This window comes from Balaenoptera borealis (genome assembly GCF_965194805.1).
Source record: "Balaenoptera borealis genome assembly, chromosome: 3".
NCBI lineage: Eukaryota > Metazoa > Chordata > Mammalia > Artiodactyla > Balaenopteridae > Balaenoptera > Balaenoptera borealis.
In genome coordinates, this window is record NC_138866.1 from 176,679,788 (window position 1) to 176,702,220 (window position 22,433).

A 22,433-nucleotide genomic window follows, 5' to 3' on the forward strand; every position below is an offset into this window, starting at 1 on the left:
GGGAAATGGATCGCATCTGAGCTGGGAGAGGTGTAGAATAGGGAAGTCTGTGACTTGCCAAAGGTACTACATTAAAACATACGTGACGCACTAAGCAGAGATAGTTCATTAGTTACATATTGGTTGATGTTTTAATCAGTCAAGACATTTACTCTAAGGCTGAGTGTATACTATTTTGTGCATCAGAGAACTTTTAAACTTACAGAACCACTGGGTGGCATTGTAGTCTAAATTTACCCTTTTTTCCACAGTTTCTTCTTGGTGTTTGGGCTAAGGAGCTGAATGCCAGAGAGGATTATGTGAAGCGCAGTGTACAGGGTAAACTGAACAGTGCTACTCAGAAACAGACGGAGTCCTATCTCAGACCCCTTTTCAGAAAGCTACGGAAAAGGGTGAGGTTTCGCAAAAAATGCTTTTGTTAACTGATTTTTAAAAAATAGAATATATAAAGTTAGAATAAATGCAGTCTGTAACTATACACTGTAGCTTCCAAAATTTAGTTACGCTTTTTTTTCTTTTCCAGAATCTTCCTGCCGATATTAAAGAATCCATAACAGATATCATTAAATTCATGTTGCAGAGGGAATATGTGAAGGTACATTACCATGCTGTGCATCAGAATTATGTTTATGAGCATACCTAGGTTGTGTACATAATATGTTCATCTCGTGTGGGAGTATTTTAATAGAAGATTTAAGAATAAATGTGAAATGAATTAGTAGTAAAAAAAAAAAAAAACAACTTTCATTTTCTAATATATTGTCAGCTTTATTGTTAGGCATGAATAATAAAGTTTCAGACCACACTGTATTTTTTAGTCATTTTTAAGAAAGGTGTAAAGATTCTTCACGAACTGGATATAGGCAGCGTTCATTTCGTGAATGGGATTGAATTTCAAGGTTTTTAGATTGTTGATTATGGCTTGGAACAAATTTTCCCGTAGAAGCAATGTTACGTAGATTAGTTTCCCAGGCCAGCTATAAAAACCTACTTAATCCATAATATAGCTGAACCGTTGTACTAATGATACAGTGGAACTTAACCGCCCTGTGTGCTGGTTTCTCTGAGAAAATGTTTTAAGTAAGGCTGCCAGAATTTCTCTCTCCCATTTCAGCACTGCAACAATAGCAAAGCCCAGGAGGGGAGACTCGTCCCCTGCTGCAGCGCCTTTATTCCTGAACGGGCTCTGCGGCCAGGTGGCGGGGAGAGAGCTCTGGTGTCCACGTGCTCCTTGGGTAGAGTTTAGAAAGGAGGTGGAAGGCCATCAGTCAGTGTGGCGAACAAGAAGAGAAGGGCCTCTTGCACCACTAATGGGATTGGAAGTGCACCCCTGCTCGTGGGCCATCAGCCGAGTGTGAGGAGGGAGGCTTCCAGTGGCTGTGCCTCCCAAGAGGGGAGGAGTGGGGGGGTCCGTGCAGCATCTCCAGTGACGGTTCCAGAGCCTCGCTGGGGCTCTGCCAGAAAAGTGGGGGTGCGTTGCTTATTCCTGTGCTCTGAGTGTCTGTCCTCAGAAGGGACTGTGGGTGATCCTGGGTGACTGGAGGTCTCCTTGATGAGAGCCTCATGCTAATGGGCCAAAGTAGTGTTTTTAATCCCTCTAGATGAGAGCCTGTTGGTTAGTCAAAGAAAGCGTTTCTGCTTTATGAGTTTTATTTTTGGATAGTTTCTGTGAGTTGCCTGGAGCTTACCAGGGATGATTGCATTGGGATCGATGGATAAGGTCACCATCAGTGCAGAAGGAATTCACGGCACTTGCCTGCTAGAGGCGATGCCTTCCCTCTTGTTACTTTTCTCATTCTCGCATATGAGAAGCTGGTGAAAGTTTATTTTATATAAAGTACAGAAAGAACTAAAACTTAATATTAGGACAGTCTTCTTTGGAAATTTGGGGAAACTGAATATTGGAAATTTTATCAGTTAATAGCCAGTATTAAACTTTACACACACAAGTATCAGTGATTTAAAAAAATGTGTATATGCTGTTTTAAAATTCCGTATATCAGTCTCATAGTTGTTTGATTTTTAAATGAAGATCTCTTTGAGGCCGGGCTGTGTAAGCCTCTCTGAAACCGCTGGGGTCTTTTAGAGTTTACTTGCTTTCTGTTTTGTCCCCCACCCCAGCCCAGGTAGCCAGGCTTGGTTTAGAAAAAGAGCCATTTTTCTTCATTGCTTTCTCTCTTCTCATTTTGTCGCTTTTAAGGTTCTTGGCAGGTGGGAGGTTTGGGGGGGCCAAAGTGAAATGATCTCATCCTTTAGCTATTTGGCTCGAGGGCCAGTATTTAATCTCTGTTTACACATCTGCTATGGGCCCGATGTGATGGTCCCAGCACACAGAGCCCACACTGCTTTCAGAGGTCTGCACTGCTGTGCAGGGAGTAGTTGTAGTTTCAGGTTGGATTATGAAAAACTAGTTAGCCTCTGTCTTCTCTGTGACCACCTAGGGAGAAGACTAGGTCTAACGGAAACTCAGACTAGAGTTTTTGTCAGTGCATCAAATTACCTGCCTGGTAATTCCAGATCTGAAATGTATTAACTTCCAGTGCACCAGGGCTTCAAAGGAATGTTTTGTCTTTTTACTCACTGGGTTAGCGTTGGTTTCTGTTTTTCCACAGACATTTGTGGTCCTGGGTAAGCACGTCAGTCACCCCATATTTTAATTTCTTTTGTTCGAATAATGGGAATGGTAATATTTTCAACACGCCCAAGAGATGGATGAAAATTTCATCACGAAGGGCTGTGAAATACTAAATGAAAACTTGGACCAGCGGAATATTTCTGCTTTCCTGATGTCTTCTTCAACTCTCTTCGTAGGCTAATGACGCTTACCTGCAGATGGCCATTGGAAACGCCCCTTGGCCCATTGGTGTCACTATGGTCGGCATCCATGCCAGAACTGGTAGGGAAAAGATTTTTTCCAAGCACGTGGCACATGTTTTAAATGATGAGACGCAGCGGAAATATATTCAGGTAAGCAGTTTGGAGGGCAAAGTGCTCTGGAGGTTAACATTCCCCGGTTCTCAAACTAAGTTTTGAGAGGAGGAGAATTATAGTGATAGGATATAGCATAATAGGATGCAAGTCCACTCTTTATGTAAGTAGTACTTGTATTTAAGACACCTTGCACTGTACTGTAAAATAGAAACCTTTTAGGTTTCATATATGATGTAAGACAGGGTGAAGTGTTGTGCTTTAATTACCTCAGTAGTGAAATAAAACTATTGCTGTTCGCTTTGGGAGTTTACTAAAGAATGACGAATTTAGAGTATTTTGCAATAATTCACATTTTGTTACTTTCAAGGTAGATTAACATCTAGGCTAAAAAGGTATGAATGGTAAACATATGGCTAGTAAATATTTTTAAATAATTTATAACAACACTTCGGTACACAAACAGATTTAAAGTATTTATAGTTTATTTTCTTAAAGTTATACCTGCCTCACATAAACCTGGTTACACTGCTATTGGGTTAAACTTTTCTTTTTAGTGGGAAAAAACCCTCAACTGTAATCTAGCTTTTGCCAAGGTGTCAAAAATCCCAGGTTGTGTCTGTATAATGACTTTTGCTGGACGTTAACTCTAAAGCTTGAAGATGAAACTCTGAAAGTTTATTTAAAGTGTAAGATTCACTTAAAATGCCGCAAGTGCTTTCAGAATTTGTGCCAGACAGCAGTCACTATTATGTTCATGGATTATCTTTTTATTTCATTTCAATTCCAAGTGCTAAAGGTTATTTTGTGTCATGCTTTGTACCTTATTCATACATATTAGCATTTTAAGATATGATTTCAACCTGACCCCCTAATGTGAACTGTAGAACTTACAGAGTTCAAATATACTTGTGGAAATTCAAAACATTTCCATTTTCTTAATAACCACCATTGACCGTATCGAAGGCAAAAAGCTTTTAGTTGGGAAAAAACAAATGTGGTTTGGCTTTAATAGAAAACAGCTGCCAGTGATTAAATTTGCTAATTGTGTTCAGCTATACCATGGCCAAAGCTATAGTGTGTATAAGAGTTCATATAATTAGATAAATTGTCTTAAAGACAACATCTTCTTTAGACAATGGTATGATTACCATCATCTTATAAACTGATTTTTCTGTTTAAAAATATGCCTAGTATTTTAAAGACTTCTGGTTTATTTTGGAAGCTATACAGGACCTATCCTCCCTCCATTTTTCTTCCTTTTTAACTCTTCTCTTCCCATTAAAATGTTTTTCCCCCTTTTTCCCAAGGTGATTGGGGAAAATTGGCAAACCTACTGTATCTGAACTTTAGGAAGGTGTTTGACCTAAATCCAATAATATTCTTGTGTACAGATGTAAATATGATAAAATAATCAGGTGGACTCACTCAGCTTGTTGAGTGAGAGAAGCCATGCATACTAAATAATGGATCCATGTCTGTTTGGGTGCATGCTAGGGACATGCCATGGGGCTCTTAGTGACCTCAATACTGTGCTATTCAACAATTTTAATGACCAGTTTGGATGACTGTACTGAGAGGTATATTTATCAGATTAACAGACAGTAAGAACAGAAGGGATAGGGTGTGCGTTCAGGTGGAAAAGAAATTTGCATTCCAGAAGTTCTTGACAGACTGAAGAAAAAAGCAGATTCTAAAAATATAATATTTAGCATTGATGACCGTAAAGAAATTTGGAAGTCTAACTCAGTTAGACTTCTAACAAGTCAAGTTAGACTTGAGCGAACAGTTTGAGCGATGTATATGAGGAAGAATTAGGGAATTTAAGTACAATAACAGCAGTACAGTATGGCTACTGGAAAGTCTAATGATAGCTTATGCTACATTATTAGATGTAATAATGTAGTATAAATTCCACAAGGCAAGAGCATAGTTCACTCTCGTATCCGCAGCGTCTGGAATAGTACTCATGGTGGGTGCTCAGTAAATATTTGCCGAATGAATGAATACTCTAGAGGACGAGAGAGGTGAAAGTCTTCCTTTTTTTTTTTCTAGTCCTTGATAAAGGAGACTCTTGGTGGGGGTCTGGGTAACTATAGATAATGAGAGAACTTTCTGGTGGAAGAGGGATTAAACTTGTCCCATACAGTTAAGGACCAGCTAAGGTATAGGAATGAAGGCTCATTTCTAATCAGTGTAAGGAAAGGATTCTTTCTTTTTTTAATCTTTTTATTTTGAAACAATGAGAGATGGGTAAGAGGTTGCAAAAATAGTACAAAGAAGCTTTTTAACAGGCAGAATTGCCCCAAAATAGGAGTAGGGCTGCTTTAGAAGATATGGGGGAGATCCCTACCACTTGATGTGTGCAAACATCCAGTTAACTGTTGCCCTTTCTGGTCTGTTGATTTCTCTGACGCTTCTCTGCCGTTTTCCCTGGAGGCCATTGCTTAAACCTGAGGTTGCAAACTCACACAGCCAGGATAGTCGGGTAGCAGGTGAGCTGAGTGTTAAGAAGCCCCTGACCCTCGGGCTCTCTTTACTTTTCCTTTTTCATGTAGCCACAGGTAGAAGCAGTATTTTCATTTTCCTCTCAGCTCTGTGATAAGAACGGTGGACAGTTGATTACCAATGTTGTGTTAGTTTAACTATACTCCAATATAAAATAAAAACTTTAAAAAGTGGACAGCGCAAGCACAGTGTGAAGTGTCAGCTGAGTCTTAGCCTCCGCGTTACTGGAGTCACTTCAGCTCATTGTTACCTTGTAGGAATATGGTGCTAGTGTTGTTCCCTCTTCCTTTATTTTTTAGTGAGATAACTAGAATCCTTAATTTTTTTAAAAAGCATATGCTCCTATTTTTAAAATATTGACAATAACAAAAACAAAAAATTAGCATTGTGTGAGGCCAAATAAAGTACCAGTTTTTGATCTGTCTTAAAATAAACCCATAGTGCAGCTCAAGGCAGAATGCTGCCACCCCCATGTTAGCGTTTTACGAAATTCTTGATTACAATTAACTGAGTGATTTCCTAAGCTGTCTTTTAAATCTCTCTCCTCTTATTTTGGTATTTGGGTGAGGTTGAGTTGAATTATTCCTACAAAGGGACAGTTTAAATATATTATTTGAAGTTTAAGTCAGGAAGTGACACACTTAAAGGATCAGGTAGTAAATATTTTAGGCTTTGGGCTTCATAGGTCTCCGCTACAACTCTTCAACCCTGCAGCTGTGTGAAAGCAGCCAGTGGCCGTGTTCCAGTAAAACTCCATTTATAAAAGGGGCGAGTGGCCCGTGGGCCGTAGTTTGCTGACCCCTGGTAAATGTATAAACCCAAACCTTTTCTACGTTAAGATATTTGCTGAGGAGGTAATAGTGAAAGTCATTTAATAGGGTAATTTTTCTTTTTCTTCTTTTAATTTTTTTTTAACATCTTTATTGGAGTATAATTGCTTTACAATGGTGTATTAGTTTCTGCTGTATAACAAAGTGAATCAGCTATATGTATACATATATCCCCATATCTCTTCCCTCTTGTGTCTCCCTCCCACCCTCTCTATCCCACCCCTCGAGGGGGGACACAAAGCACCAAGCTGATCTCCCTGTGCTGTGCAGCTGCTTCCCACTAGCTATCTGTTTTACATTTGGTAGTGTATATATGTCCATGCCACTCTCTCACTTTGTCCCAGCTTACCCTTCCCCCTCCCCATGTCCTCAAGTCCATTCTCTACGTCTACGTCTTTATTCCTGTCCTGCCCCTACATTCTTCAGAACCATTTTTTTTTTTTTAAGATTTCAAATATATGTGTTAGCATATGGTATTTGTTTTTCTCTTTCTGACTTACTTCACTCTGTATGACAGTCTCTAGGTCCATCCACCTCACTGCAAATAACTCAGTTTCATTTCTTTTTATGGCTGAGTAGTATTCCATTGTATATATGTGCCACATCTTCTTTATCCATTCATCTGTCGATGGACACTTAGGTTGCTTCTGTGTCCTGGCTATTGTAAATAGTTCTGCAATGAACATTGTGGTACATGAATTTTTGAATTATGGTTTTCTCAGGGTATATGCCCAGTAGTGGGATAGCTGGGTCATTTGGTAGTTCTATTTTTAGTTTTTTTTTTTTTAATTTTTATTTATTTATTTTATTTATTTTTTTAGCTGTGTTGGGTCTTCGTTTCTGTGCGAGGGCTTTCTCTAGTTGTGGCAAGCGGGGGCCACTCTTCATCGCGGTGCGCGGGCCTCTCACTATCGCGGCCTCTCCTGTTGCAGAGCACAGGCTCCAGTCTTGCAGGCACAGTAGTTGTGGCTCACAGGCTCAGTTGCTCCGTGGCATATGGGATCCTCCCAGACCAGGGCTCGAACCCGTGTCCCCTGCATTGGCAGGCAGATTCTCAACCACTGCGCCACCAGGGAAGCCCCATCTTAACCATTTTTAAGTGTACAGTTCATCAGTTAGACTTTAAAAAATTTATTTATTTATTTATTTATTTATTTATTTATTTTTGGCCGTGTTGGGTCTTCATTTCTGTGCGAGGGCTTTCTCCAGTTGCGGCAAGCGGGGGCCACTCTTCATCGTGGTGTGCGGGCCTCTCACTATCGCAGCCTCTCTTGTTGCGGAGCACAGGCTCCAGACGCGCAGGCTCAGTAGTTGTGGCTCATGGGCCTAGTTGCTCCGCGGCATGTGGGATCTTCCCAGACCAGGGCTCGAACCCGTGTCCCCTGCATTGGCAGGCAGATTCTCAACCACTGCACCACCAGGGAAGCCCTATTTTTAGTTTTTTAAGGAACCTCCATACTGTTCTCCATAGTGGCTGTATCAATTTACATTCCCAGCAACAGTGCAAGAGGATTCCCTTTTCTCCACACCCTCTCCAGCATTTATTGTTTGTAGATTTTTTGATGATGGCCGTTCTGACCGGTGTGAAGTGATATCTCATTGCGGTTTTGATTTGCATTTCTCTAATGATTAGTGATGTTGAGCATCCTTTCATGTGTTTGTTGGCAATCTGTATATCTTCTTTGGAGAAATGTCTATTTAGGTCTTCTGCCCATTTTTGGATTGGGTTGTTTGCTTTTTTGAGCTGCATGAGCTGCTTGTATATTTTGGAGATTAATCCTTTGTCATTTGCTTCGTTTGCAAATATTTCCTCCCATTCTGAGGGTTGTCTTTTTGTCTGTTTATGGTTTCCTTTGCTGTGCAAAAGCTTTTAAGTTTCATTAGGTCCCATTTGTTTATTTTTGTTTTTATTTCCATTTTTCTAGGAGGTGGGTCAGAAAGGATCTTGCTGTGATTTATGTCATAGAGTGTTCTGCCTACGTTTTCCTCTAAGAGTTTTATAGTGTCTGGCCTTACATTTAGGTCTTTAATCCATTTTGAGTTTATTTTTGTGTATGGTGTTAGGGAGTGTTCTAATTTCATTCTTTTACATGTAGCTGTCCAGTTTTCCCAGCACCACTTATTGAAGAGGCTGTCTTTTCTCCATTGTATATTCTTGCCTCCTTTATCAAGGATAAGGTGACCATATGTGCGTGGGTTTATCTCTGGGCTTTCTGTCCTGTTCCATTGATCTATATTTCTGTTTTTGTGCCAGTACCATACTTTCTTGATTACTGTAGCTTTGTAATATAGTCTGAAGTCTGGGAGCCTGATTCCTCCAGCCCCGTTTTTCTTTCTCAAGATTGCTTTGGCTATTCGGGGTCTTTTGTGTTTCCATACAGATTGTGAAATTTTTTGTTCTAGTTCTGTGAAAAGTGCCCTTGGTAGTTTGATAGGGATTGCACTGAATCTGTAGATTGCTTTGGGTAGTATAGTCATTTTTACAATGTTGATTCTTCCAATCCAGGAACATGGTATATCTCTCCATCTGTTGGTATCATCTTTAATTTCTTTCATCAGTGTCTTATAGTTTTCTGCCTACAGGTCTTTTGTCTCCTTAGGTAGGTTTATTCCTAGGTATTTTATTCTTTTTGTTGCAGTGGTAAACGGGAGTGTTTCCCTAACTTCTCTTTCAGATTTTTCATCATTAGTGTATAGGAATGCAAGAGATTTCTGTGCATTAATTTTGTATCCTGCTACTTTACCAAATTCATTGATTAGCTCTAGTAGTTTTCTGGTAGCATCTTTAGGATTCTCCATGTATAGTATCATGTCATCTGCAAACAGTGACAGTTTTACTTCTTCTTTCCCAGTTTGGATTCCTTTTATTTCTTTTTCTTCTCTGAATGCTGTGGCTAAAACTTCCAAAACTATGTTGAATAAAATTTTTCTTTTTAAATTGAGATATAATAAACCTTAGTAAACAGTGGAGCCTGTGAAGTGTACTAATCTTAATTGTACAGCTCAATGATTCTTCATATATATGTGATATTTATCAAGACATAAAATGAGGTCTGGATCATAGGAGATTTCAAGCAGCACCCCTGAAGTTTCCCTCATTCCTTTTCCCAGCCTAATTCCTCCTCCCATCAGAAATAACCACGGTTTTGACATGTGTCATTATTGGTTAATTTTGCCAGTTCTTGGACATCATTTAAATGAAACCTTGCAGTATATAATTATTTTTTTTATGTAGAAATATTGGTGAGAAGTAACTGTTTTCTGAAATATGGTAAAAACAATTCAGGGGGCTCTCTACTGTAACATGATTTCATCTTTGGGTTTTATGCAAACCTCTGTAGAATTTAAACTGTGAAAGTTGTTTGAAGTGGTCTCTTTCTCACAAAAATTAAACACACCACAGGGAGGGTTTGCTCACCATGTAGATCAAAGAGAAGTTGTATAGCTTATTGGCTAGCCTGAAATCTAGGGTGAGATGGAAATTGTTGGTAGGAACTTCAAGGACTTTGGTTGGTCTGCCAAATGCAGAGGTAGCCTTTGGCCCAAATTTGGGTAAAGCTTCTTCTACACAGATTAAAGGAAGTTCTTGATTATTTAGAGTCTTTATAATTCAGTCATTTCACGACATCTCTTGAAAACGTTCATATCTTGGGTGTTCTTTACTTGTTGGTAAAGAAGAGCAGGAAGAAAAGCTGAAATTGACATCACACGGTGATTTGTCCTCCAGATCCCCTCCATCCTTCCTCACCTTGTTCTGTGCCCTGGAAACCTGGCTTTTATGAACAACATGGACAGGCTCCCTTGCCCTCTGACTTCTGAACGGGGCAGGCGGTGAGAGGACTAGAAGGCATTGTGTAGGTGGGAGAAGAACGAGTTTGGGGTGTTTATTTCCCTGGCTTCCTCCCTGTAGAGTCACTACACCCTTCCACCCAAGGCCACAGCCGTCTCCATACAGTTAGTTACCCTCTCTGGGTTTCTGGTAGCCACTCTTCTCCCTTGCCCCCTTAGAAAACAAGCTAGCCACAGCTTTGCAGCGTTGCCAGCTCATGGGTCCCGGTCTTGCCCATGCCTTTGTAAAGTCCTTGGGACTACTACCGTCAGATTACCCAGTTTGAGTATGCCCTTTGTTTCCTGTGGATACCCTCCCTGATTCCTACAGATTAGTCTGTCTGTGTGCTGTGTTACAACACAGGTTTCTTTGGGGATTAGAAGATGAAGGAGTAATATTCATTCCAAATAATCTTTCTCGAGCTTTCACTGTTCCAAAAGGCAAAATGTCCCGTAATCTTCTATGGCAAGTTGTGTTCAATAACCTTAAGTTTGTAAATTCCCTGGTAAAAACATCATTCCAGCATCTTACGTCAGATATTTATATCCGCATTTCAGATTTTGGCATGTTTCACCGGTACTAGAATTTGTCAAATTTAGTTGTTCATGGAACATTTGTAAATTTATAATATGTTCGTGAATTGCTGAAAATGGTATAACAGAAACATTACTGCAGTGAGTGATCACAACTTGATTCATGTGTTGTATGCACATGTCATGGTTAGCTGATAAACACTCCCTATGCATCAGATTATATGTCACACATTTGTGGGTCAAGTGGCCTTATGCTACCTCCTGGCATTCTTGGCTCTGATAAACCATTTCTTAAAGGCAAGTTGTTTTGGTAGCAAACTGTTTACCCATTTAATAACTTCCTGGCATATTAAAACAAATTTTTAGAGGAAAATAGTGCTATCATTTCTCTTTCACATACATTACCTTTTAATATTACAGAACACCATTGTTGGGTAGAAGCACATTGTGGGGAATGCTGGTCTAAACTGTGCCACGTTTCTTTTTAGCTGGCAGCTAAATAGACATTTAACTTGGGGTGTTAACTCTTATATTTCTCAACCACATGCTTAAAAAAAAAAAAAAGTCAGATCACCCTGCAGTGTGAAGGCCTTGTCGTCAAATAAATAAAATCTTCGCTCAAATTGGTCATTTGGCATACATTTTTAGCTAACTTCATTACGTACGTGAGTGCTGTTTTCAAAATGGAATTATCACTTGTAATTTGTTCCTTTCTGTGAAGTGATGAACCTTTTAACTGGAAATAATGTTCTTTTATATATCAAATATTCAGACAAGTAAAAATTGAGAGCAGCTCTCTATTTCTTACCATACACTCCAGAAGAAGATTTAGTCCCAAACTATTAGTTTTCTTTAATTTTCCACTAAGTCCTACAGATCCTGAATATTTTAATACATTTAATACTTGCATTGGGACTCTTCATTAGAAGCAGCATGAGATTGCCTTCATCTGCCATCATCCCAAGTAGCTAGATCCAGATCAGGTATTAAAAAGTCTAGAATGAGTAATTCACATCAACTCAATTTTAATCATATACTTGTAAGAAAAGAATTCCTGTGGACACTTCTTGAAGGCTTGGCCTTTTTATGTATGGCTATGAATGTTAGTTGATATTGTAGAAATTAACTTTTCATCATTAAGTACACATTTTTTGAAAATCACATTTCGAGTCAAATATGTATTCCTTTAGTCTGAAGTTAGGATTAATTAGTAACTTAAATATCTCATGGTAATCCATTCCTTTATTAGAACCTTGGCAGTTTGTTGACAGAATTTAAATAGCTGCATGGAAAATGTTCTCAACTTATCCCTGTTCTTCATGTTCCTAGGCTGCACCACTAAACGCATCTGTGCTTTCGTTTTCAAGACTTTATTCTTACAGGGTACACTAGTGACAGGAACAGAAATAATTGATAAAATGTCTTCCTTATACTTCAGTAAGGAGATTACGTAAAAACAAAAAAAGTCTTCCTCAAGTCCTATTAACTAATGATAGTTTATAAAATAAAAGGCAAATCTAGCTAAAAGGGTATGATTGTAATTTGGTTTGGTTTTAAAAAGCATTTGTTTTCTGCAGTGATAAAAAATTGCTGTTTTTTGAGTTGATGCAGGTTGATTGTTTTAATGGTTCACTGATTTATCTGGATATAAACAACTCTCTCCAGGATTTGTATCCTGTATCACATACTGTGATACACCAAACTGTATATGTAATTGATATTTTTATGCCTTATCTAGAATATGCTGTAGTGCTTGCAATTAGATTGTTTAAAAATTGTGGTGAAATATTAACCATTTAAAGAAAATCTTTATTCAGCTCTACCATCTTAACCTTTTTTTTTTTTTAATTTTTATTTATTTATTTACTTATTTTTGGCTGTGTTGGGTCTTCGTTTCTGTGCGAGGGCTTTCTCTAGTTGTGGCAAGCAGGGGCCACTCTTCATTGCAGTGCGCGGGCCTCTCACTGTCGCGGCCTCTCCTGTTGCAGAGCACAGGCTCCAGTCGTGCAGGCTCAGTAGTTGTGGCTCACGGGCTCAGTTGCTCCGCAGCATGTGGGATCCTCCCAGACCAGGGCTCGAACCCGTGTCCCCTGCATTGGCAGGCAGATTCTCAACCACTGCGCTACCAGGGAAGCCCCATCTTAACCATTTTTAAGTGTACAGTTCATCAGTTAGACTTTAAAAAATTTATTTATTTATTTATTTATTTATTTATTTATTTTTGGCTGTGTTGGGTCTTCGTTTCTGTGCGAGGGCTTTCTCCAGTTGCGGCAAGCAGGGGCCACTCTTCATTGCAGTGCGCGGGCCTCTCACTATCGCGGCCTCTCTTGTTGCGGAGCACAGGCTCCAGATGCGCAGGCTCAGTAGTTGTGGCTCACGGGCCTAGTTGCTCCGCGGCATGTGGGATCTTCCCAGACCAGGGCTCGAACCCGTGTCCCCTGCATTGGCAGGCAGATTCTCAACCACTGCGCCACCAGGGAAGCCCCACATCAGTTAGACTTTTAAGTGCAGAATGTTTTCCTAGAAACAATATTGATTTTTTAAAAAAATCAGTTTTAGTTAAATATTGTATGGGGAGAAAGTCATTAAGGAGCCATTAATGAGGACTCTGTAGAATCTGGAAAGGCTCAAGACATGGGACTTTTAGGTACTTTTAAAAGACCGGACCAGGGACTTCCCTGGCGGTCCAGTAAGGCTCCACCTTCCACTGCAGGGGGTGCAGACTTGATCCTTGGTTGGGGAGTTAAGATTCCATATGCCTCAAGGCCAAAAAAAAAACCAAAACATAAAACAGAAGCAGTTTTGGAACAAATTCAATAAAGACTTTAAAAAATGGTCCACATCAAAAAAAATCTTAAAAAAAAAAAAATTAAAGACTGGACCATGGGATGGGACTGAAAATGAAGGAGTGGTTGAGAATTATGATAAGTAGTCCAGAGGTTCCTTCTACCCTGTGCAAGTGGGCCCTCCTGCCTTTCTCCCTTATAGCAGAAAACAGGTTCACTTTCTGAGGGATTTGTAGCCTCAGGCAGGGTGAGATGTCCTACTCAAAACAGGCAACTCCAGTGAGGGTCTGTGTGTTGACAGATGAGACCTCTGGTTCCTTTTCTCCACTGGTCCCTCTGATGCTGGCAGCCAGGCTGTTATCCCACCTCAGGAAACAGGAGGGTTCTTCTCTGTGAACTGACCCAACAGAAAAGATGTACAGTTACTAACAATTAGTATTCTGCTAATGAAAAAACTAACTTGCTGCCATATTGTCCTAAAATGAAGTTCCATTGATGAGCCCTGCCCATTCGGTGAGTTTCCTTTAGCTCCTTATTGCCTTACTCATAAATCTGCATGTTCACCTAGGATCATCAGACATTCAGGGAAAGTTTCCAACATGAAAGACAGAGACCAAAACACATGGCAAAAAAGGAGTTGAGAGAAACTGAATTATAGCATAGGGAACAGAAAAAACCCCTTTGATTAAAAAATTAATATCCTTAGATAAGGTTGTAACTATGAAATAACAATAGCTACAAAAAGAATTAAAACAAGCTTTCAGAAGTTAAACATTATAGCAGAAATTTAAAAATTAAATAAAAGGGTTATAAGATAAAGTTGAGGAAATCTCAGAACTATGAAAGATACGAGAACAAAAGAGTCAATTTATAAGGTCTGCAACTATTCAAATTCCAGGAAAAAGAGAACAGAGAAATTAGAGGGTAGGAAATAAAGAATTAATGCAGGAAAAATTCCCAGAGCTGAAGGACATGCATTTCTAGAATGAAAAAAGAGCTCACTGAATTCATAGCAAATGAATAGGAAGGATCTCACATCAAGGCTCAATATAATGAAATATTGGAGGCCAAGGATAAAGAGATTTTCAGTGCTTCTGGAGAAAAGAAACAGGTCACTTATGAAGACTCAGGAATTAAAATGCCCTCATACTTCTCATTAACGGTTCTGGAAGCTGGAAGACAGTGGAGCAATGCCTTTGTATTAGTAAGGGAAAAAGTCTCCAACTCAGAATTCTATTCCCACATGAGCAGTCAAGTGTGAGTATAGGTTAAAGATATTTTCAGACAGGAAAAGTCTCAAAAATGTGACCCATCTTGGGTCACCCATGCTCTGGAATCATTATCATTGTAGCTAACACTTATATGGTGTTTACTGTGTGCTCACTGCAGCAATTTAGCACATATATATTCTCTCTCTCTCACATATGTAGTAAGAGGATGATACTATGATTTCTTTGTTTTACAAGTGGGGAAACTTAGGCATGGAAAAGTTATTTCCCAAGGTCACACAGCTAGTAAGTGGTGGAATTGGGATTTGAACTTGGATAGTCTTAACTCCACTATGTTATATTGCTAATACTTGAGGATGTACCCCACCAAAATGAGGGAAGCTAACAAAGATCCAGGAAACAAGATCCAGCACAGGAGCAGGGCAAAAGGAATTCCCAGGTTGAAGGTGAAGGGATGCTCTAGGATTGTAGCAGTACAAGGAGGTCTGGAATTCAGTTGATCTAGATTGGAACAGATAAGACAGAGGGCTCCAGGAAAAAAATGGAACAGATACGCTACCTGATGTGTTTGGTCGTATTGAGAGTAGTCTCACTGTTGGAGAATGAATTGGTATCTACACAGAAAAGCAAAAAGATGGGGAAAAATACCTAAGAAAAAGGATATTGGCACTGTTTTGGACAGTATTTGTGTAGACATTATGAGGTATATCCTGAAGATCGTGTTCACTGAGAACTGTGACTTGGGGGAAGAGAAGGAGAGAAAGGCGCGTGTGTGCATATGCGGGGCCAGTGCACGTAGTGTAAGAGATGAAATCTTCACCTTTCATAGGAGATAGAAAAATAAAAACTGGGAAAAAATCAAGCACTGTCAGCGTGTAGTATTTAGAAATATGGCAGTAGATACCAGAAGAAACGCTTAAGAGATTTGGAGTGGTTGCCTCTGGGGTGCTGGAATTAGGGATTGGAAAGGGTGAGGCAGGGGACTCTATTATTTGATAGAAGAACTATGTGATTTTAAAAATACATACAATAACATGCACACAAAACATGGGATTACCCTTAGCTGTTCTCTCTCTGTCTCAGCCCATGTCATGTCAGCAAACCATGATTGTCCCATGTTCAGATTACATCTGGGGTGATCCCTTCTTACCACCTGCACTGCCACCGTCTGGGTCTGGCACCTGACTGTCTTCTCTGGATGACTGCAGTGTCTCCTCTCTGCGCTTCTTTCCTTGCCCCTCTTCTGTTCAGTCTCTGTACGGCACCCAGAGGGATCCAGTTAAAATACAAGCCAGACTGTGATGCTCTCTTGCTCAGAGCCCTACAGTCGCTCCCTAGTTCAGGGAGAGCCAGAGCCCTTCCGGTCACTTCCCACATCCACACGCGCCTCTTGCCTGCCTGACCTTCTCCATAGCACTTGCCACCATCCAACACGTTAGATATTTACATATTCATTTTGTTTCATGTCCGTTTTACATATTTTGTTTCTCATCTGTCTTCCTTTATTAGAAAATATTCTCAATGAGGGTGAGGATTTTTTCTCTTTTTTTCTCCTGCTCTATTCCCAGAGCCTAGAGCAGTGCTTGGCACGTAGTAGGCACTGAATAAGGATTTATTGAATAAATGTATTGCTTTTACAAAAGTGAAAATTATATTTAAAAATACTACTAGTTTTTAAAAAGCTATTTGCAATTAGCTAAGCTAAGCAGCTCCTTGTCTTACTGGTTTAAGCGTCCCCAAGCAATTTGAAACTAAAATCCTGAGGGACCTAACTGAAAAAATTTGTTTCCATTTGGAAAATACTCATATGTTATCATCAGATTATGTCCCTTTAAAACTCTGTGCTGGGTGCTGTCAGTCCTTATGGCAAAAATTTACTGTAACGTTCCATGGTAACTGTTTATGATGGAGACTGTTGAGTTTCACAACTGTTTGACAGCTAAGATTTCAGACAGGGTACTCTTAATATTTACTTTTTAAGCATAGAGTCTGTTCAGTGAGTGTAAATAAGCATCACAGATATCTTCAGTAAGGCACAGACACCTAAATTCTAATTCCTACAGTGTAAGGAAAATGACCCCCAGCCGTCTTAGCATCTGTTTGCCTTTCATTGGCTCATATAATTCTTGCTGTGTTTTGCTGCATATTAAAGCTGTTTAGTCTTTCATTGGACTGTTCCCTTTCCTAGCTTTGCCTCTCTTCTCACCTGTTCCTTCAGGAGACTTAGGATCCTTTTAATGATACCACATACATTTCCATGGCTACAGATCCAGTTCTGCAGCCACATGATTAGAATTCCCAGCAGGAGACGCTGGACTATGAGAGGGCAGGGCCTTTGTCCTAAAGCGAACACCCGATTAGGCGCAACAGCGCCGGCAGAACGCGGAGCAGGCAGATTCCCTGGGCTTTCTTAGCACTGGCTGGCAAAAGTCTTCCTTCTTGGAAATCAGCTGAAAGGTAACCTCCCTCCACGCTCCCACTCCTTGAATAGCATAGTATGGACAATCTTTGAATCCACAAAGGGCTTGACGTAAAATGTCTGAAAACCATGTTTCTCTGATGTTGAATCTCTTAGATTATAGCTCACTTCATAGAAGTAATTTATATTTGTGTTATCTGCTTACTGTGGGACCAAAGAGATTTGGCAGGCTTTTTACCTCATTGTTTTGTTTTGGTTTTGGTGATTTCACTTAGCTTAAGTGTTCTTTGAATATGTAGGTAATTACAGAGTAAGAGTTCTAGATCTTTGGTGATGCTTTCGCTACCTGTTAACATTAGTATGTATTTTGAGGGGGTTTACCCTTCCTGCTCAGACTTCTAGATGCACTTTTCTGTTATTAGATTGTATAATTCCAGCAACATACTCTGCTTTTCCCACTGGGTCATGAAACTCTTTCTTCTTTTAAGAGCAGATGATATTTCATTGTATCATTTTTAGGAAAGGAAATGAATTTGGGGGGAATACTAGTTAAGTACCAGGCAGTGTGCTATATATTTTTTCATATCTAATATAGACCTGAACATAGTCAACCTTTGGCTTCTGATGGGATTTCATTGTTCTTCTTACTGTGATAGGAACTGGGTCGTTTCAGTTTTTGTGAATGCAAGGTGAGAAACCTTAAAATAGTTTGTGCCAAAAATTGCTTTGGAGATCATTAAAATTAAGTGCTGCTGTTCTTGGTTGTCGTTTTTAATAAATTATCAATATTGCTATAGATGTCTAGATTTCAGTAAGACATCTGACAAAATCTCTCCTTGTAAACAAGGACATTTGTAGGCTGGTAGATAAAAGAGTAAATAGGATTCAATGCTAGTTGTAAAACTTGCAGAATTGTTCTGGAGAGATCTATAGTGGCACATGGCAGGTTTCTGCTCTTGTCCCTGGCCTGTTTGTGAATTTGGATAATGACTTAGAGGCATGTTTGCTTGCTGGTGGATGAGAAAGCTAAGAAGAATAACTGAAAATAAAATGCCCACTAAGGATTTTAAAAGATCACAGACTGAAGGATGAGTTGAAAGGGACTGATTGAATCTTAATTGTGACAGTTCTTGTCATCGGTTAAAAATATCACTATGAAGTTATAGACTGGATGAGAACTGGCCAAATTGTAGAAGAGATAGAAAGCATCTGAAATTTGTGACATCATGGGAATTTGTGGTGTGTATTGCATTTGTCTAAAAAGAACCGAAGGCCATGGTAACAGATGCCAAAGGTACAGAACAAAGGCAGTGTAGTAGTACTAAGACTACATTCTGCAGAATTGGCCAGGTCATGTTTGGGGTGTTGTGCTAGTTTTTATGATTATAGTACAATTTTTTTATTGTGTAATATTTGGGACGTAAAAAAGAATACATGTGATATGTAAGTTATGAAGCAAAGAATAAGATAGATGTGTAAAGGCCTTAATCCCAGCTTAAGAACTAGAACTTTCTGAAGATCATAGAATCTGTATTTTCCTCCTGTACCCCAGAAGTAACCATTATCCACAATTTGTCATTTCCTTGCTTTTTCAAAAATAATTCCACCATGTTATGTGTGTATTTCTAAGCAATATATTATTTTTAAGTTGTTTTTGAGTTGTATTAAAATGGTATACTAGTAGAAGAATCAATATTGTTAAAATGACCATACTACCCAAGGCAATCTACAGATTCAATGCAATCCCTATCAAAATACCAATGGCATTTTTCACAGAACTAGAACAACTAATTTTAAAATCTGTATGGAAACACAAAAGACCCCGAATGGCCAAAACGATCTTGAGAAAGAAGAACAGAGCTGGAGGAATTATACTCCCTGACTTTCATCAAAACATTATGATACTGGCACAAAAACAGACACATAGATCAATGGAACAGGATAGAAAACCCAGAAATAAACCCATGGCTTATGGTCAGTTAATTTACGACAAAGGAAGCAAGAATATACAGTGCAGAAAAGACAATCTCTTCAATAAGTGGTGCTGGGAAAACTGAACGGCTACATGTGAAAGAATGAAATTAGAACATTCTCTAACACCATATACAAAAATTAAATTCAAAATGGATTAAAGACCTAAGTGTAAGACCAGATACTGTAAAACTCCTAGCGGAAAACAGGCAAAACACTCTTTGACATAAATTGAAGCAATATTTTTTGAATCTGTCTTGGAGTAATGGAAACAAAAATAAACAAATGGGATCTAATTAAACTTATAAGCTGTTGTAGAGTAAAGGAAACCATTATCAAAACTAAAAGACAACCTACTGAATGAGAGAGAATATTTGCAAATGATATGACCGATAAAGGATTCATACCCAACGTATATAAACAGCTCATACAGCTCGACAAATAGCCCACTTAAAAAATGGGCAGAAGAACTGAATTGGCATTTTTCCAAAGAGGAAATGCAGATGGCCAACAGGCACATGAAAATATGCTCAACGTTGCTAATCATCAGGGAGACAAAAATCAAACCACAATGAGATATCACCTCACGTCTGTCAGAATGGCCATCATTAAAAAGTCTACAACTAACATGTTGGCAAGGATGAGGAGAAAAGGGAACTGTCGTACACTGTTGGTGGTAATGTGAATTGGTGCAGCCGCTGTGGAAAGCATTAAGGAGGTGTCTTAAAAAACTAAAAATAGAACTACCATATGACCCCGCAATTCTACTCCTGAGTATATATCCAGAAAAACCCAAAAACAGGGCTTCCTTGGTGGCGCAGTGGTTGAGAATCTGCCTGCCAATGCAGGGGACACGGGTTCGAGCCCTGGTCTGGGAAGATCCCACATGCCGCGGAGCAGCTGGGCCCGTGGGCCACAATTGCTGAGCCTGCGCGTCTGGAGCCTGTGCTCCACCACAAGAGAGACCGCGACAGTGAGAGGCCCGCACACCGCGATGAAGAGTGGCCCCCACTGGCCGCAACTAGAGAAAGCCCTCGCACAGAAACGAAGACCCAACGCAGCCATAAATAAATAAATAAATAAATAAAATAAAAAAAAACCAAAAACCAAAAACACTAATTTAAACAGATACATGTAGCCTAATGTTCATAGCAGAACTATTATTTACAGTAGCCAAGACATGGAAACAGCCTAAGTGTCCATCAGCAGACGAATGGATAGAAGAGGTGGTACATATACACAATAGAGTACTGCTCAGCCATGAAGAGTGAAGCTTTGCCCTTTGCAGCTGCAGGGACGGACTTGGTGGGCATTGTGCCCAAGTGAAACAAGTCAGAGAGAGACAGTGCCGTCACTGACAAGTGGAGTCTAAAAGATGCAGCAGACTAGTGAACGTAACAAAAAGAAGCAGACTCACAGACACAGGGAACAAACCAGTGGTTACCAGTTGGGGGGTGGGGGGAGAAAGGCAATATAGGGGAGGGGGAGGTACAAACTGTTGGGTGTAAGACAGGCACAGGGATGTACTGTACAACATGGGGAAGACAGCCAATATTTTGTAATAACTGTAAATGGAAAGTAACCTGTAAAAGTTATATATAATAAAAAAAAAAGTTTTAAATGGTGTAATACTGTATATAGCATTTTGCCACTTGCTTTTTTTTTTTGGCTGCATTGGGTCTTCGTTGTTGCCCGCGGGCTTTCTCTAGTTGCTGCGAGTGGGGGCTACTCTTCGTTGGCGGTGCACGGGCTTCTCACTGTGGTGGCCTCTCCTGTTGCGGAACACGGGCTCTAGGTGTGGGGGCTTCAGTAGTTGTGGCACGTGGGCTTCAGTAGTTGCGGCTTGCAGGCTCTAGAGCGCGGGCTCAGTAGTTGTGGCACACGGGCTTAGTTGCTCCACGGCATGTGGGATCTTCCCGGACCAGGGCTCGAACCCGTGTCCCCTGCATTGGCAGGCGGGTTCTTAACCACTGCACCACCAGGGAAGCCCCTTGCCACTTGCTTTTTACATTTAACGTTCTAAAATTCATGTATATCCATTGTTCTCAACCAGAGTTCCTCATCTGGACCGTAGAACACAGAAGATGATTTGAGTGCCCATTTTCTCATTCCTCCCAAGGCTGGGACACACGTAGCACCCTTTTAGGGTACATCGGAGAGGGGCTGTCTCATTACATATAATGGATGCTTTAGGCTAGCCAGCAGGGCTTGATTCTCTACTGGAACCTGGTGGAGAAAGGCTGAATTGTAGCTCTAGGTAATTCTTTTTTTACTGATGTAGTATGTTCCATTTGTGAGCATACTAAAGCTTATTCACATATTCTCCTATGATGGACATTTGGGTTGTTTATGGTACTTTTGATGTTATTGTTTTTGTGAACAAGCTGTGACCATCTTGTACCTTTCTCTGAGTGCACACGGTTAAATCTTTCTCTCAGTGTACATCTGAGTGGTGTTGCAGGGGACTGCTGCATTTTAGCGGGGACGTTGGTAAACTGGAGTGAGTACAGAGGAGGGCGATTGAGAATAGTTTAACCATATCATAACCAACCAACCATTATTTATTTTTATTTTCTTAGGGATTGAAGAGGTTAATGACCATTTGCCAGAAGCACTTTCCTACAGATCCATCGAAATGTGTGGAGTACAATGCGCTATGAGATCTGTGTGCGGCCTGTGAATATCACAAGAAACTTAAGCCTGGCGTGGACTTGTGGAATTGCCAACAGGCACGAGGGAAGAAGAAAAAGGAATTTCTGGTCTCTGAGTTCTGCCTAATGCAACTCTTGGTTTTAAGAACTGTGTTGGCTCTCATGTCACATCTGACTGCCAAGTGATTTTTGTGTCTTGCTTTTATTTTAAATAGTCGAAAAATTAAGTTCTAAAGACTTTTCCTCATAAGTTAAATGTGTAGACAACAGTCACAGGACAGGGTTTAAAATAACTTTTCCCCTCTAGAGCTGGAAGTTGCAGTTAGAGGATTAAAAAGGAACATTTGAGGATGGACTTAATTATTTCTGTAAAATATGGTAATTTTCACATTGCCTCTTATGAAGTGTTTATAGAAAAATATTTTTATATTTTCAACAAAAACATGGAACCATTTAATGAAACTTGATAGTGCTTAAATGTTGCTGAACTTTTGCCATCTTGCAATAGATTTGAATGTAAATGTTACTACTGTTACGTGTTATTTTTCTTGCATTTCAAAGCTTGCTTTTATCTTTTAAAGTGTGTAAATTTTAGTATTGGTCATCTCTTGGGACAGATACAATTAACAGGAAATAGAAGTTTGGAACACAAAGATGGTATATTAAACCAACAGAAGTTCAAATTCAGTAACCCCAGTGCATCAAGGTTCAAGGTTGGGGAGATGGATTGTCAAGCCAGGAACGGGGAT

General features: G+C 39.8%; 1 protein-coding gene across 3 annotated transcripts in view; it reads left to right on the forward strand.

Annotated features, from left to right (window-relative positions):
• Window positions 1-22,210, forward strand: part of PRPF18 (pre-mRNA processing factor 18) — a 51,048-nt gene extending 28,838 nt beyond the window's left edge. For all 3 annotated transcript variants that reach the window (XM_082385647.1, XM_082385648.1, XM_082385649.1), the window contains 4 exons: window positions 252-392; window positions 524-595; window positions 2,812-2,967; window positions 21,613-22,210. In XM_082385647.1, coding sequence (XP_082241773.1) covers window positions 252-392; window positions 524-595; window positions 2,812-2,967; window positions 21,613-21,693 — 450 coding nt within the window. In that variant the 3' untranslated portion in view covers window positions 21,694-22,210. The remainder of the gene's footprint in view (window positions 1-251; window positions 393-523; window positions 596-2,811; window positions 2,968-21,612) is intronic.
• Window positions 22,211-22,433: the final 223 nt, after the last annotated feature.